Source organism: Typopeltis vanoorti, chromosome 15 (genome assembly GCF_054136105.1).
Source record: "Typopeltis vanoorti isolate ZY-2024b chromosome 15, IOZ_Tvanoo_1.0, whole genome shotgun sequence".
Taxonomy (NCBI): domain Eukaryota; kingdom Metazoa; phylum Arthropoda; class Arachnida; order Uropygi; family Thelyphonidae; genus Typopeltis; species Typopeltis vanoorti.
In genome coordinates, this window is record NC_143563.1 from 119,454,268 (window position 1) to 119,470,493 (window position 16,226).

Here is a 16,226-nt window from a genome sequence, read left to right on the forward strand (position 1 = left end):
TGTTTGACAATTGTCAGTTTCACAAAAACAAAGAGTTGTCAAACAAGCAACCTAGAATGTTCCATATACGTTGTTTCCTGCTTCAGTACTTGGATAATTGAATTTTTTAAGAACACTGTTGATATTTTTTGTACTTTTATGTTTTAACTGAATATGCTTGAGCTTAGGTATGTGTTAGATACATACATATGAGTTATAATTATTGTGAGCAAGAAAATTTGTTGCTGCTTTTTCCCTTAATGCAATTAAGGATCGATGAGAAACTTGTATTCCTATTTTTAGGATTAATATTTGCCAAGTTTTTGTGAATGTCTATTTGAATCTCTGACTAACGTATAACTTCTGCCTTTGCAGCTGCTTTAGGGTTATGAAATGTGTGTGTGTGTCAGTGAATAAAAGTGTCATCGCTGTATTAATAAAATTATTTTGTGTTCATGAAAAAAAAAGTTTTCATGTATGTAGCATAGTAAACTACCAAATGCATAGGCCTGAGGAAAGAACCTATATAAAATGCACGAGAAAATAAATATATAAATATATAAAAAAAAGAATAACTAAGAAAAATGAACAAAACTAATTTTAATTTAACAACAATATAAAATAGCATAGTATTCCATGGTTCCAACAATAATAAATTCTTGCACAGCATCCCTTCCAAATCAATTTCCAGAAACAATCGGATAAAGAGAGAAAATTACTGTTCTTGTGACATTTTTAATATACACCAATCAATGACTACTGAAATGTGTACAATGCACAATTGTGCTCACACCAATTTTTATTTTAAACCATTCAAGTATGCAGTGACACAACTTTTACTTTCTTTATACGTCTCTTTCATCAGTGTCACATATTTTACAGGAGATTCATAGTTTTTAATAATTATTCATGTCTCTATGGACTATTGAAAGCTCTGGTAAAAAACTTATGAATATGGAGGTTCCAAACAGCATACTATGTTCAGTTCTTTTCCTTGATATAAAATGTGTTGTACTGTAATCTCACCTGTTTTATAAACCAACTCATTCATGTCTCAATATTGTTTCCTCATGTTTTAATTCTATTTATCAGAACACTATAGAAAAGCTTTCCAAGTAGTGAGAATAGATTGATTCTTCTCTAAATTTCACATTTACTGAAAATGATGAAATTGCCTTTCTTTGGTTGCCTAGATACTTATTCAGTCTATAGCAACTTACTGATGATCACCTTTATTTGATCAGCCACCTTAAGCATTTATTGCATTATCATCACCCTGATGTTTCATTTCTTCATCTGTATTATGTTATACCATTTCTAATTTAATATTTAAAATCCATTCCAATTTTACTGATTATTATCACTGTCTTCTTACTTTCTACTCTCCATCTTCTCTATTACATTATTATTATTATTAAAAATGCTCCCCTTTCTGTGTTTGTAGTATTTTCCTTGCTAAATGAAATAGCCACAGTTCATAATAAACTTAAACAAGGCTGAAACATTAGGAGAAATGCAGTTTGAATAAAGTTTTAGGCCTTGTCTTAAGCGAGATATCGGTGAATGGAGAGGAGCCATCGAAACTAACCATAATGTCAGTGTGAGATTTTCTATACTGGCCTCTAAAGTAGGCTGAGTTTTTTATGGGTGATGAGGGTGTTGCCAGTATATTGGTAAAACACTTAAGGGTCAAAGCTACATAACTGGAAGGAGACCTCCACATAGCCTTTAAAGGAATGCGGAGAACCGACCAGGGCTTCTGACCTAATGTCCAATCCTCACCTTCTCGTGGTGCACCCTGTGGGGTATCTACCTGGATACTGAATGAACGAGGATGGGCTGGCAATTTAGAATTTAGATAACCAAATTGTATTCTTATTGACTTAAACCAAAATACAAAATGATGGTACAACATGACAATATTTCATACCGGCTGGGGGTATTGCCCAGTTAAACAAGGCCCCCGTTGTTTTCACCTGGGAACCAGGGCGAACAGCGAAAAGTCAGCTACTGGAACAAATCTGAAAACACCACCCCAACTCAACATCACCAGAGTTAAAGATTGGTACTATCAACATAGAAGTCTGAATGGCAAAGAAACGGAGCTCGCTGAGGAATTAGATAAGTACCAGATCGACATAATAGGGGTGACTGAAACAAAAAAGACAAAAACTGGTGAGATCTTTCTGAGCAATAAATACAAGATGCTATATTCAGGCAATGACAATCAAGGAAAAGGAGTAGCCACAGTATTCAACACTAAACTTCTTGAATGGCAGCCAGTCTCAAGTAGAGTGCTGTGGACAAATATGAGAATGGGGAACAGGACAACGAGACTTATTTGTGCCTATGGTCCCACAGAAGGTTTTACTAATGTAGAAATGGAGGAATTTTTTGATGCTTTAGAAAAAGCAACTGACACAATGAAAAAGGAAAAGTTGGTCCTTGTTGGGGATCTAAATAGCAGAGTAGGAAATGATTGTCAGACATACAGAAATATTTTGGGAAAATTTGGAGAAAAGAGCAAAGCTAATAATAACGGCAAATACCTGTTGGATTTCTGCTCAGGACATGGACTGGTTATTACTAACACCATGTTCCAACATAAAAATGTGCACAAATTCACATGGAGAGAAGAGGCTAGGAATAAGAAAAGTCTCACTGACTATGTTATTGTTGACAGTTATTGTTCTCTCCCTGGTGCAGGACACCAGAGTGTACAGAGAATTTGAAATTGGAAGTAATCACTATTTAGTCTTGAGCAGGATAAAATTGAATTTCATATTGAAAAGAAGAACATGTAAGAAAGTTTTAAAGCGAATAAAAGTTGAGCAGCTCTCAGATGTGAAAGGTAGATTAAAATACACAAAGATTATTGAAAAAAAAATGAAAGAGTTTGATAACAGGATCCAAACCTTGGAGATTCAGTGACAAGCCTTGAAGAAAACATTGACTGATTCAGCCAGAGAGGTATGTGGTAAGGTTGTCTGCAAGGATAGAAAAATCAGAACTCCCTGGACACAGGAAGTTAAAGAGGCAGTGAAGGAAAAGAAGAAAGCATATCAAAAGTTGCTGGCAAATACGTCAGCTTGTGCTCTTAGAGAATACAGAGACAAATGTAAGAAAGCTAAACACTGTGTAAAACTAGCTAAACAAAAGTCATGGGAGAAACTTTGGCAAGAACATAGAAAATATACATCAAGAAGGTGGTAAGATATTCTGTAGGTTGTTGAAGAAGCTTAGAAATGGAGGAAAGAGTGCTGCTGTAAAAGAAGTTAGAGATGATAAAGGTGACATGAAAACTGGAGAAAAAGATATCCTAGAAGTATGGAGTAATTACTTCGAAAAATTGCTAAATGAAACAAGCAGTGATAGCACAGTGGTAAAAAACACTCAACAACAGGTTCAAGTATGAATACATATTCATGCTTGAAATGTGGAAAGGCAGCAGGAGTAGATGATTATTCGACCAGAAATGCTGAAGTATGGTGGTATAAAAGTCTTACAGTGGCTGCACTGCATAGTTCAGGTGTGGATAGAGGAACGAATTCCAGATGATGAGAGTAGCACTCTCATAGTACCCATATATAAAAAGGGAAATAAAACTGAATGTGAGAATTACAGAGGTATTTCCCTACTGAGTGTTCCTGGCAAGATTTATGCCAGTATCCTTGAGAAACAGTTGAGAAGAATTGTGGAAGAAAAGCTTGGTGAAGAACAAGCTGGATTCAGGCCATACAGAGGCTGTCAGGATCAGATCTTAACTTTACGACAAAGAGTCGAGAAAGCATGGGAATATAACAAAGATCTGTATTTAAGTTTTGTCGATCTGGAAAAGGCATATGACAAGGTGCCACTCAACATACTGCAGTTATATGGTGTGAATGGGGCATGATATCAAGCAATACTTAATCTTTATTTGGGTTGTAAATCGGCAGTTAGAATTGAAGGAAGTACAGGAAGATGGTATAATGTTAAATCTGGTGTGAGACAAGGATGTACATTATTCTCTCTGTTATTCATTATCTATATGGATCACATTATGAAAGAAAGTGGAATTAAACATGATATCAGAATTGGAGATGTTAATGTCAGCTCTTTGCTTTATGCAGATGATGTTATACTTCTAAATAAATCCACTACAAGTTTGCAAGATTCCTTGCCTAAAATGAATAACTGTTGTAATAGATATGGTATGAAGGTCAGGGATAAAATGACAATGAAAATTGGTAGAATCGTTGAAAATATCAACTGTGTTGTGAATGGAGAACCTGTGGAACTAGTAAAACATTTCAGCTACTTAGGCACAATTTTTAGTGAAGGTGGTAAATAATATATGGAAATAGACAACAGAATCAACAAAGCTGGTATGGTAGGCAGCCAACTAAATAAATTTATATGGAATAAGAGAGAAATTAGTCGGAACAATAAATTAGCTGTATACAAGGCAGCGTTCAAACCAGTTTTAACTTATTTATCTGAGAGCTGGGTCAGAAGTAAAACACTTGACTAAAGACTAGAAAAAAACCCACAGATGAGAGTCCTGAGAAAGATTAGAGGCGTGAACAGATGGCATCAATGGCAATATCATAATAAAAACGAGGATATTAGGAAAGAACTAGACATTGTCAGCATCTAGGAATGCGTTAGTAGAGCTAATCTCAGGTGGTATGGTCACTTAAACAGAATGGGTGAGGAAAGATTAGCAAAGCAAGTGTTCTCTGCTAGGTTGGCAGGAAAACAACCCAGAGAAAGACCAAGATCCAGGTGGATTGATATGGCACAAAGTGCCTTAGACGATAGAAATATAAGATCTGATAATGTTGGAGTCTTGATAAGTAATAGACTAATTTGGAGGAAAATTGTAGATACGAAGTTAGTAATGACATAAATTTTTCATGTAGTACTATCATATCCTGTACACCCCTTGAGGGTATATGTCAGGAATTTGATGATGATGACTTTTGCTAAATATTTAGCTAATTTGTATGGGAATGCATCAGTGGCACCTACAATTGAGCATAATGACACATTCTGTTTTATATATATATATATATATATATATATATATATATATATACACACTCATCCCTCGACTTACGTCCGGGTTCCATTCCATCCGCCAGGAGGTAAGTCAATACATTAAATCAACAGAGTTATAGGGGTTAGGGATTTAAGACATCCGTAATAAGTATACTGTCATTTTTTTTTTTAAATGTTATTATAAAAGTGTACTGTGTGTTACTGCCACTATAAAACAGGAGAATGATCACCCAACGTGCTTTGTTTATTCTTCTTTGTCTTTTCATAAATTTGTTCATAGCAAGCAAACGCATCATGTACCTTCGTTTCTATTATTAAGTAGTGTTCAACATTGAGGTCCATGTCTTCAGCCATTTTGAGAACATCGCTAACTGCAAAGAACATTTCTGCAAGCTCCCTTCACCGTAAATTGTTTAACTACCTCTTCCTGTTTCTGCTTTTCCTCTTTTGCAACAGTTGTTCCTCCCAGTTCATCCATTTCTTCGTTGGTCAACTTTTTAGAGGAACTTTCTATGAGTTGAATTGTGTCGTCATCATTTACTTCGAGATTCAGATTGTTTGCTAGGCCCACTATTACAAACTTCCAAATTCATGCACAAACCGTTTTAATGTCCTTTCCATTGCCACTCATACATTGAGACGTCACTTCGTCCTAAGCCACAGCAATATTTTTAATAGCATAATAAATATTTAATGTTTTCCAGAATTGCATGAGATTCTGGTCATATCCTTCAGTAGCAGAAATGACTTGTGAGAAAGTTCTCCGTAGATAAAAAGCCTTAAACACTGCAAGAACTCCCTGACCCATTGTTTGGATCAATGAAGTAGTGTTTGGAGGGAGAAACATGACCTTGAACTTGGTGAAGACCACTGCTATAAGACGTATAAGATGGATGACCTGTAGCATTATCTAGATTTAATAAAATTTTAAATTCTACATTTTATTTCACACAGTAGCTTTTTATTTCACTCACATAACAGTTGAGTTGATTAAGGCATCCTCAAACAATTTTTGAGTCATCCATGACTTCTTATCACTCCGATAATGAACTGGGAGTATGCTTCCTAATGTTTTTGAATATTCGTGGATTCTCACTGTGCCATAGTACAAATAGTTTCAGTTTATATCCAACCACATTACTCGTAACCGAATTGTAATATGGGCATTAAGAGTTTTGAAACTAGGAATAGATTTTAGCTTTTTGTGGATGAATGTCTGCTCAGGAATTTTTTTTAGAAACAAGGACGTCTCATCCATATTAAATATTTGCTGTGGCAAATAATTTTCCTCCATAATAATTTTATCCAATTTTTCCACAAGCTCCTTGACAGCTTTCTCAGCACTTGCAGATTCCCATACATTTTCACATTATGCAGCACAAAACACTGCTTGAATCATGAACCAACTGGTAGTCTGGTTCTGCTTTCTCCTTCAACATGTTGAAGAGACTCAGTACCTTAGCACAGTGCTTCCCAAACTGTGGGCCACATCCCCCTTGGGGGCCATACGTTTTGTTGAGAGGGCTGTAAAATAATGAAAACAAATTTAAAATGTTTAAAGACTAAGTGGTTATTTTTTTTTTAATCTTAAAAGAAAGGTATTTAATTTTTATTATTTATTTTTTTGTTAATTTTTATATTTTAATGGAAAAATTTAAATATTGGTGTTGGTTCACAAATTTTGCTTCCTGTGTATTTCAGTGCTTAATAAATATTAGTAAATATATGCTTATTCATTTAAGTTTCATTTCAAAGATATTGATAAGAAGCACAAAAAAGTTTACAAATGCAAAATCTTGAATATAAATACAATAAATATTATAATATGTCTGTATTACCATTTTTTTTTAATTGGGGGTCATGAAATATTTTAATTTTTTACATCCATAAGTTTGGGAAGCACTGTCTGAGCGGTTATGGTCACAGTTCTAAGAGGTATGCGCCTTTGGTTCAGGTCCAATATCCATGATGCAAATAGCTTTTCTATATGACCTTGCCGTTGCTTCCTCACTATCGTCTATTTAATGGAAGCAGATCCTTTCATAGCCTCTACGATTTTATCCTTATTTTTAGAATGAGACCATCTGAAGTCATGTGCGATAACATTGACAGGCTTACCAGCTTCATGTTGCTTTATAACTTGCAATTTCGTTTCAAGATCAATTGCTCGCCTCTTTTTCTGTGATTCTTCACTAGGTTTTCTGATTATGCGTGTTGGGCCATGTTGCACAAAACATCGCGAAATATTTAATGATAAATACACAAATAACCCATTTCTCAAACAGAAAATCAACAGAGGAACTGTTGTAGACACATGCCGACTGCCAAGGGAAGTTGCTGCTGAAAGCGCTGCTGCCACTGTGCATACTTTACCTTCACTCGTTTGCGTCTTGTTCGAAAGTATAGCTGAAAATGTTATTTATTCCCTTATGGGATCACAGACGTATCTCAAGGGATGACTGTGTGTGTGTTATGAGAATTCATTTTTACTCGGTTGGAATATTGTGGAAAAGCTTTAATGACTGTTACCGAGAGATAAAAAGATGACAAGATATATTTAAAAAGATACTACTAGTTTACTAGTTTCGTTGAATAGATCAACATCCTCAGGTATCACAATCAAAGAAGTATATAAAAAATTTACAGAGACTTAAAATTGTAATAACAGAACAAGTATAAAAAGACAGTAGCATGTTTGAAAAACAAATGCGAGTATGAGTTCCAAACAAATGTATACTACGTGCTGTCGCGAGTGCACCAGTACTGAACAGAAGCAACGTGTGCATCAGAGAGATTGTAACTCAGGCAGTTGTTGATATGAGAGGAATCCAGAGAAATTTCCCTGGATTTGACAATCTCTCTTTTGAGTTCATCGTAGCACATATGGATGTTAGAAGTTTGAGTCCACTTTACAATGTGTTGGTGGCCTTCGTCTGAGTTAGCTGAAAAGAGAACGTGGCTAGAGAGAGAGAGAGAGAGCGCTAGCTCTAGTCCTGTTATAGGAGATATTATTCAAAACTTGCTTCACTACACTTCCAAAACTTCGTTCATTACTTAGCAAACATAAACAGAAACATCTTCCTACTCAGTTTCCAGGAGTGTACAAGATTTTGTGTGATTGAAGAAAGCCATACTATGGCCAGACTGCTAAATCCATCCTTCTACGTTTGGATGAACATCATAGAGATATCTCCTATAACAGGACTAGAGCTAGTGCTCTCTCTTTTCAGCTAACTCAGACGAAGGCCGCCAACACATTGTAAAGTGGACTCAAACTTCTAACATCCATATGTGCTACGATGATCTCGAAAGAAAGATTATCGAATCCAGGGAAATTTCTCTGGATTCCTCTCATATCAACAACAGCCTGAGTTACAATCTCTCTGATGCACACGTTGCTTCTGTTCAGTACTGGTGCACTCGCAACAGCGCATATTATACGTTTGTTTGGAACTCATACTCGCATTGTTTTTCAAACATGCTACTGTCTTTTTATACTTGTTCTGTTATTACAATTTTAAGTCTCTGTAATTTTTTATATACTTCTTTGATTGTGATACCTGAGGATGTTGATCTATTCAATGAAACTAGTAAACTAGTAGTATCTTTTTAAATATATCTTGTTATCTTTTTATCTCTCGGTAACAGTCATTAAAGCTTTTCCATATATATATATACACACATAGGGGGGGTTTCTAGAATTATGTGATTTATTAGTAACTTCAACAGGCCAGGAGGTGACCTTTTTAAGGAGTTAGTAAAGTGATCTGTGTGTTGCTCAACCTACCTTCCCTTGGAAGATAGTAAAGCAATCTTTAAAGTAATGTGTCATATGTGTAATCACAGTAGTTTAGAAATACTGTAGCATTTCCTTTACCAGATTTAGATGTAATTATTTCTAAATTTAGATGTAATTACTATTTTATTATTCTTCTTGATTTACAACAGTGATTCATATTCTTTATAGGAGAGGGTAGTTTTTTGGAGGTTTTGCTTGAATTAGTACATTGGCAACATTCAGTTTGATACTGTTGGCAATATGGGTAGGAAGGCTGAGAATTCCAGATTCAACGTGGATCATAAGTTCTTCTGTAGGAATTTTTATAGGTTTTATTTTTACTGCACTATCTTTTAGCCACAGCTATGCTCTTGCACAGCTGTGGCTAAGAGATAGTGCAGTAAATGCTTCTCATTTTGAGGATGAAGGAAGATAAGTTTATTACAGTGTTTACCTGGCATAGTTGAGGCTTGACAGCAGAGTTTTTTTAGAAGTTTAGCAAAGTTTTTCGATGTGCCGACATCTTATTTTAGAAATTCTTTAGCAGCTGATGTGTTAGAGACTTCTGAATAAAAAGAAGAATAATAAAATATCAATTACTATTTAGGGCATGAAACTACCACAAACTTGGGAACCTTACAACATCTGTACTCTGTACTTCATCCCAACAGCACAATTTAGCCCACTAGGATGCACTATTCTCAGTTCACATTTCATCTTCATTACTTAGTGCAGTGCCTGTGTGCACATATCTTCTTATATTTTGTTCTCTGATGATGGCAATTTGACTTTGCCAAATATTGGAAGTGTTAATTAAATTTATTTTAGTTAATATATTAGACACTGTTCTAATTTCTTAAATAATAACAAAAATAATTATGAGTAGCCAAGAGGTAGTGTGTGTTAAACATCAGTCATCGCGTGGACTGCAACAAGATAAGTGAATTTTATATTTAATATGTCAGTATTGTCTAATTTATACACTGAGTGTTACTGTGAGATATTTGAGTATGGAACATGGAGTCTAGATAAATTTCTTAGGTGGTATTACTATAAATTCATTGTTCCTGTTAGTAAACTGATATAAAATGACATTCGAAGACAATAAAGCAAATGCTGTGGATTTTTCAAAAATGGTATGGTGCTGTGAATGTAATATGGGAAGATGTCACAGATATTTATGTAGACAGGCTGAATAAGAGAAAAGAGTATGTAGGAAGTGCAATATTTTGATAGACTATGAGGCTTCTTTAAATATGAGTAGCAAACATCGTGTCATAACTGAAACAGAAGTTTAAGATGAATGTACAAATGCTCAGAAAGTTTGTGGAAGTGATAGCGAGGAAAAGAGTTTGAAAATAAAGCGGGTGATAATGATGTTGAAAAACGGAATACAATTAACAGTAAGGTGGTGAAAAACTGTATGCGACTACTGATGAATGATGCCAAAGTTGTTGAAAAAATCATCAATTTCCAACTCCTACACTGTCTTGAAGACACTCACCAAATAAATGACCACCAGTATGGATTCTGCCACTGCCGATCAACAGGAGATCTACTCACATACGTCGCCCATCTCTGGACAAATGCTATGGAGAGGTTTGGCGAATCTCAAGTGGTTGCACTAGATATCTCCAAAGCCTTTGACTGGGTCGGGCACAAAGGCCTACTAGGCAAACTACAATCATTCAGTCTGACCCAGGACTTCTGTAGTTGGATTGCCAGCTTTCTGTCTGGATGCACACTTTTTGTGATGGTGGACAGCTCCCTATCCTCTCACCATTCAATTAATGCTGGGGTCCCAAAAGGTTCTGTCCTCTCACCAACTCTCTTCCTGCTATATATCAATGACCTATTGACCTCCAACCCAATACACAGTTTTGCAGATGACAGCACATTACACTCCTCGCTTGCATTTGATAAGCCTTACCCTACACAACTCACTTAAACCTACAGAACATCAACCACCACCACCACCCTCAACTCCAATCTCCAAGCCATCCTACAATGGAGTTCGGATAACCTCATAAATTTCAACGCCACTAAAACCCAGTTCTGTACTATTTCCCATTAAAAAGAACTATTTTTTCCCAGTATCTTTTTTGACGATACCCAAATTTCCAGACAGTTTGAGATCTTGCTTCTTGGAATCAACCTCACATCAAACCTCTCCTGGCATAAACATATCACAACCATTGCATCCTCAGCCTCAAAAAAACTAGGATCTCTCTTTCGCTCAAGACGTTACTTCACCCATGAACAGCTATTAACATTATACAAATCACAAATATGCCCAGCTATTGAATACTGCTCCCACATATTGGGTGGGGCCCCTAAAAACTCTCTCAAAATGCTCGACTCAATACAAAGGAGAGTAATTATACTTATCAATGATCCATTCCTTATCAACTCTCTCCCCCCACTTTCACACAGACGTATGGTTTCTGCAGTATGTATATTCTACAAATATTTCCATGAGAAATGCTCATCTGAAATAATATCAATAATTCTTCCGCTCAGTACTAAGCTCATTGGAACACGTGCAGCTACTGCACAACATCCCTTCACAGTATACCTAGAAACAAACAGAACACGTTTCTTTTCCACTTCCTTCATCCCTGCAACTGCTGCACTGTGGAACAGTCTCCCACAGAATACAATTTAAAGTCATTCAAATCAAATGTAGTAATCAATGTAGAAATTTGAAGAAATTCCTCCTTTCCCAACTCACTACCCATACATGGGCTCAACATAAAAAAAAAAAAAAAAAAAAAAAAAAAAAAAAAAAAAAAAAAATGGACGGGATAAAAAAACTTGGGCATCGTTGGACTAAGTGTATAGACCACAAAGGAGACTATGTTAAAAAATAAAAAATGTTTGTCCCAAAAAAATTGTTTTCTTCATTTTTGCACGGACTTATCAAACAACCCTTAGATTTATGCATGGTGGGGATATATTGTTGGAGCTAAAGAAAATAAGAGATCTTGGGGCGCTGGTGGATAAGAATCTAAAATTTAGAGGACACTGATTTGTATAAGGTGATACTTGTTCCATTGTATAAAGCCTTGATTAGGCCTGATATGGACTACTGTGCACTGATTTTGTCACCTGGTTTTGAAAAGGATTAAGGATGGAGACAGTCCAGAGGCGATTGACTAAAATGGTTTCTGATCTCTGGAATGTTCAGTATGAAAAAAGGTTGAGACAATGCAATTTGCAGAGTCTAGTGGTAAAGGTTTGTATTAAGATTAATGTTGAAGTTTTTCAAAAAATGGTGAGATATTGAGAAGCCAGTTTTTTTGGACACAGAGTTATGAATAATTGGAATGCACTGCCTGTGAACAAGGTGTCTGCAAAAAATTTGATTGTATGATGAACTGTGTGTATGAAAAATGGACTTCCTAGATGAGTCTTTCACTCCATGGAGTCTTAACCAGAGTTAAATCTCATTTGTCATCTCTGTCTTTCTGCCATTTTATTCTCTTCAGTTAGTAGCATTCCCTTTTATTTTTCTTTATCCCTTACGGCATTTTCTTGTTTCCTTCTTTTAAGTCATATTTCCTATATGAGCTAAGTCTGGAACCTTCTTGGCCTCTGCTGTCATGTTGTACACATATGTTTTCTTAAATATATTGCACTTCTTATTAACTGATTTATATTTCACTCTAATTTTTCGAATTCTCTGAGAATTATTATTTTTTGATATAGTTTATATTTATTGCTTTTCTATTGCACCATCATATTACATGCTACATGATTAAAAATTAAGATAAGAATAGTTATGGGTTTATTACACTTACACTTGTGATTGCTTTCCTGTGTTAAGCATGTTTTTCCATATATATTCTGCAAACATAGCATCTTGCAAAAGCCTGTCCAGTTTTTTGTAATATCGTTCTGGATGGGAAAAATAAATAAATCTGCAATTATATAACTATATTAAGATAATCTCCATTTCTCTCTCCTCATAGAGAGGATTAATCAATAAAGCCAACAGAAAATCAATCTTCTGTTGATATATGAAAGTTATTCTAAATGTTTTAAAATGTTATTTTCAAAATAGTACAGTTGACCCTTCTAGAAGGCAGATTTGAACTGTGTGGGTCCACTTATGCGTTGTTTTCTTTTTTAATAAATATATTGGAAAAATTTTTTCAGATTTGCAACAATTTGAAAAATCTTGCAGAAGAACCACATAGCTTAGAAATATTGAAAAAATTAAGAAAAGGCTAGGTATGTCATTTTATTATACTACTGTGAAGCAATCATATTGCTCCTTCTTTGTTATACTGTAAATAAATATGAGTAATTTTTCTTTCACATTATGTCTAGTGTTAGTAAATACATATAACATCTACAGTGCTTTGTATCATATAAGACAATATATGATACAAATGAAAAATGATGTAGGTACTGACAGACATATGGTATTGATAAATACAGTACAGTACCATAAATGAATTTTAACTTGCTTATGATTTTCTTTTCTCTAGCTTACTGTATTGTAAGCATATAGTATATATAATATATACATACCATACAAAATATGTAGTAATCGACTATTAATATTATTGGTAAGGCTTCTGGTCAACATTAGGCTATTAGTAAAATTTTTGGGGGAATCATAAGTCATATGCATATTTTTGAACAATGCAGCCCCCAACCCCTCACGTTATTTGAAGGGTCAAGAGTCAACTGTATATAGATTTTGTAGTGCATTGAAATAGTGATTTTCAATGGTAATAAAACCTGAAAAATAAAATTTTATATACACACACACACACACATGCTGTTTTTTATTTATTTATTTATTTTTTTTTACACAGTACTTTTATTAAAATGTTGAACAATCTCACCTACTGCACTCCATGTCTATTGCATTCAAACACATCATTGTGGGATGCCTTACTGTCATACACATAGCTCGTTATACTGTGCCTCAAACGTATTTGATCTTGGTGTCGTGACGACCTTTTCTGTCGTGTTCTAAATCTATCTAGTTTCAAGTCACTTTTATGAATAATACAACTAATTACGAAGTGATCACCGATCCAAAAGTAGGGAAATTTATATTTATACTGCGCCACCCTATTCTTAGATTAGTCTATATAAATAGTAGGATCAGTTCTAAATTAAGTTAGCAGTCATCTCATTAGGCCGAATCATCTATTATCATTTTTACTTGGGGTTCCCGCAAGATTCGAATGTTTATGAACGGTGCAATAATAAGGAATTCAGGCAAACACAATATTTAGATCAACAAAATAAAACATTTAATATATGATATGGTTAACAAAATACAAGAACTCTATTTTGAAATGGAACTATACAATTAACTTAACACATCTTCTTAGGTCACTGATGCTAATTCAATGTTCTAACTTTCATATACTATTCACAGTCTCAAAAAACACAAATCTTCTTATCTCAAGTTAATATAACAATTTCACATTTTATTCAGTCTTCACAAATCTATCAGCTCAATGTTTATATTCACAGCAGGCAATAAACTACGTAAGCTATATTCCAAGCAAATATATTTCCGGACCTTGAGCATCGGAGGTATATTACAGTTAATGCTAGAATAGAGAAACTTATACAACTACTCTTACCAGACAAATTCTTCAATACATCAAATTATTGAGAGAGCACTTATGAATTAACTTAATTAACATTAGCGGAACACACATAACAAATATTCTCCATAGTTTAAACTGTATTACTGTAAGTCGCACTTCACTATTCCAAACAACAGTAATTAGGTACTAATATCTTTTCCTGCTCACTCTTCTCCAAGTAACCAATATAACCTTTTCCTAGGGCAACATAGAATTTAATCGTAATCCAGATTAACTAGAACTAATCAGAATTTTCGCATTGACTGTCCAGTTTCCTTTTATCTGATTACGGCATCAACCTTTCTTCATAACAACAGCAGTTTTCACTTATAACATTAAACTTTATGTTTCACTACTTATAGGTTCACTTCCGAACACTATACTCATAAATCTCTGCCCTGAGGTATATATTCATATATTCTTGGTTCCGCAAAACTCTCTCCTCACTCTTTAATAATAATTCTTCTCTATCTCTTTTTTCTATGACCTTCCCTCTTCTCTCTATATCTATCTATCTGACCTTCACTCCCACCTTACGTTCGAACGCCACGCTCTACTCCACTTGTGGTTGTTTACGCGTGCGTCTCCATGACAACAGACTGCACGTAAACATTTCGCTAATGTAATGTATGGTCTAATATTATTCATGAGTGATTACATAACATTAAATATTTCACAAATAAAAACAACAGAATATTTAAGCTACTTCTTTAACTTTTTGATTACGTATACAGTTAAATATAAATTAATACTTTATGTTACACCACATATATTTAGTTATACAAAATTCTAAACATATTATTATTTTATAAGTTAATAGCAGGTCAGATTTTGAGTAAATATTTAATTAGTAATTCTTATTTAAGGAATAATAAACAATTTTATATAAACCATGATTAATATTTAATAAGCCATGTTAAATGTGAATGAAAAATAATAAATTACATAACATGGCTTCATTCACAATTTAACATTGGCACTACCTTTTGTGCAAAGCCTGTGCCCCCTATATCCCTTGCAATGGTTATCATTCCACCATTTTAACCGACCAGTACTATCCTCCCATAATCATTCTTTCTTCTGCTGGCCTTTTATAACAAATTTATTATAAAAGGCCATTTATAATAAAAGCCTCTATAGAGATTATTAAATCCAAGATCCTTGATTCTCTTAATGTCCTGTCTCATGTGTCACATACTGCATAAGATAGCTATCTCCAAAATACTTGAGAAATTCATTATCTTTTCCCCCAGATGCCATTGCTCCCTTGCAATCTATATTACAATAACAATCATCCTTTCCTTATTCAATGTGTTAATTTCTTTCATTTATTTATACATTTATTTCCCAATGCCTCCACGCGACCAAGTCTATAGAAATATCGAACTAAATATTATGGGAATCAGCAGAGGAGTGGCAAATTGGCTACATTAATACACCAGTACCCCTCATTAGGAGTGGACTCAACCATTCCTAAGAGATGGATGAGAAAGATAGGATTTATTCTTCTAACCATTCACTATTTTTCTGTTCTGCGCATTTAAACATCCATCCAGGTATGATTTTTTTAAAATTTTTTTTTAAGCTGAACTAATTCAGAAGGTGACGTGTTTCAGTTATAGAATACACATGTATTTTGAAAATGACTCCACTTTTCCTGCATACGAAAGACATGTTGTACACTGCTATCGTTTACAGAGCTAGTTTATAATCATAGGTTCACTTTTCAGTAATTATATTAAAGAAAATGATAATAAAATTACATAAATCCTATCATCATTATGTAAATCAGCATAAGCTAAATTGCC

At 34.4% G+C, this 16,226-nt stretch overlaps 1 protein-coding gene across 4 annotated transcripts in view; it reads right to left on the minus strand.

The window, feature by feature from the left end:
• The window catches only part of LOC150099104 (transducin beta-like protein 3), a 470,278-nt gene that overhangs the window by 52,340 nt on the left and 401,712 nt on the right, over nt 1-16,226 (minus strand). For all 4 annotated transcript variants that reach the window (XM_090405846.1, XM_090405845.1, XM_090405844.1 and 1 more), the window contains exon 21: nt 12,601-12,697. In XM_090405846.1, coding sequence (XP_090261972.1) covers nt 12,601-12,697 — 97 coding nt within the window. The remainder of the gene's footprint in view (nt 1-12,600; nt 12,698-16,226) is intronic.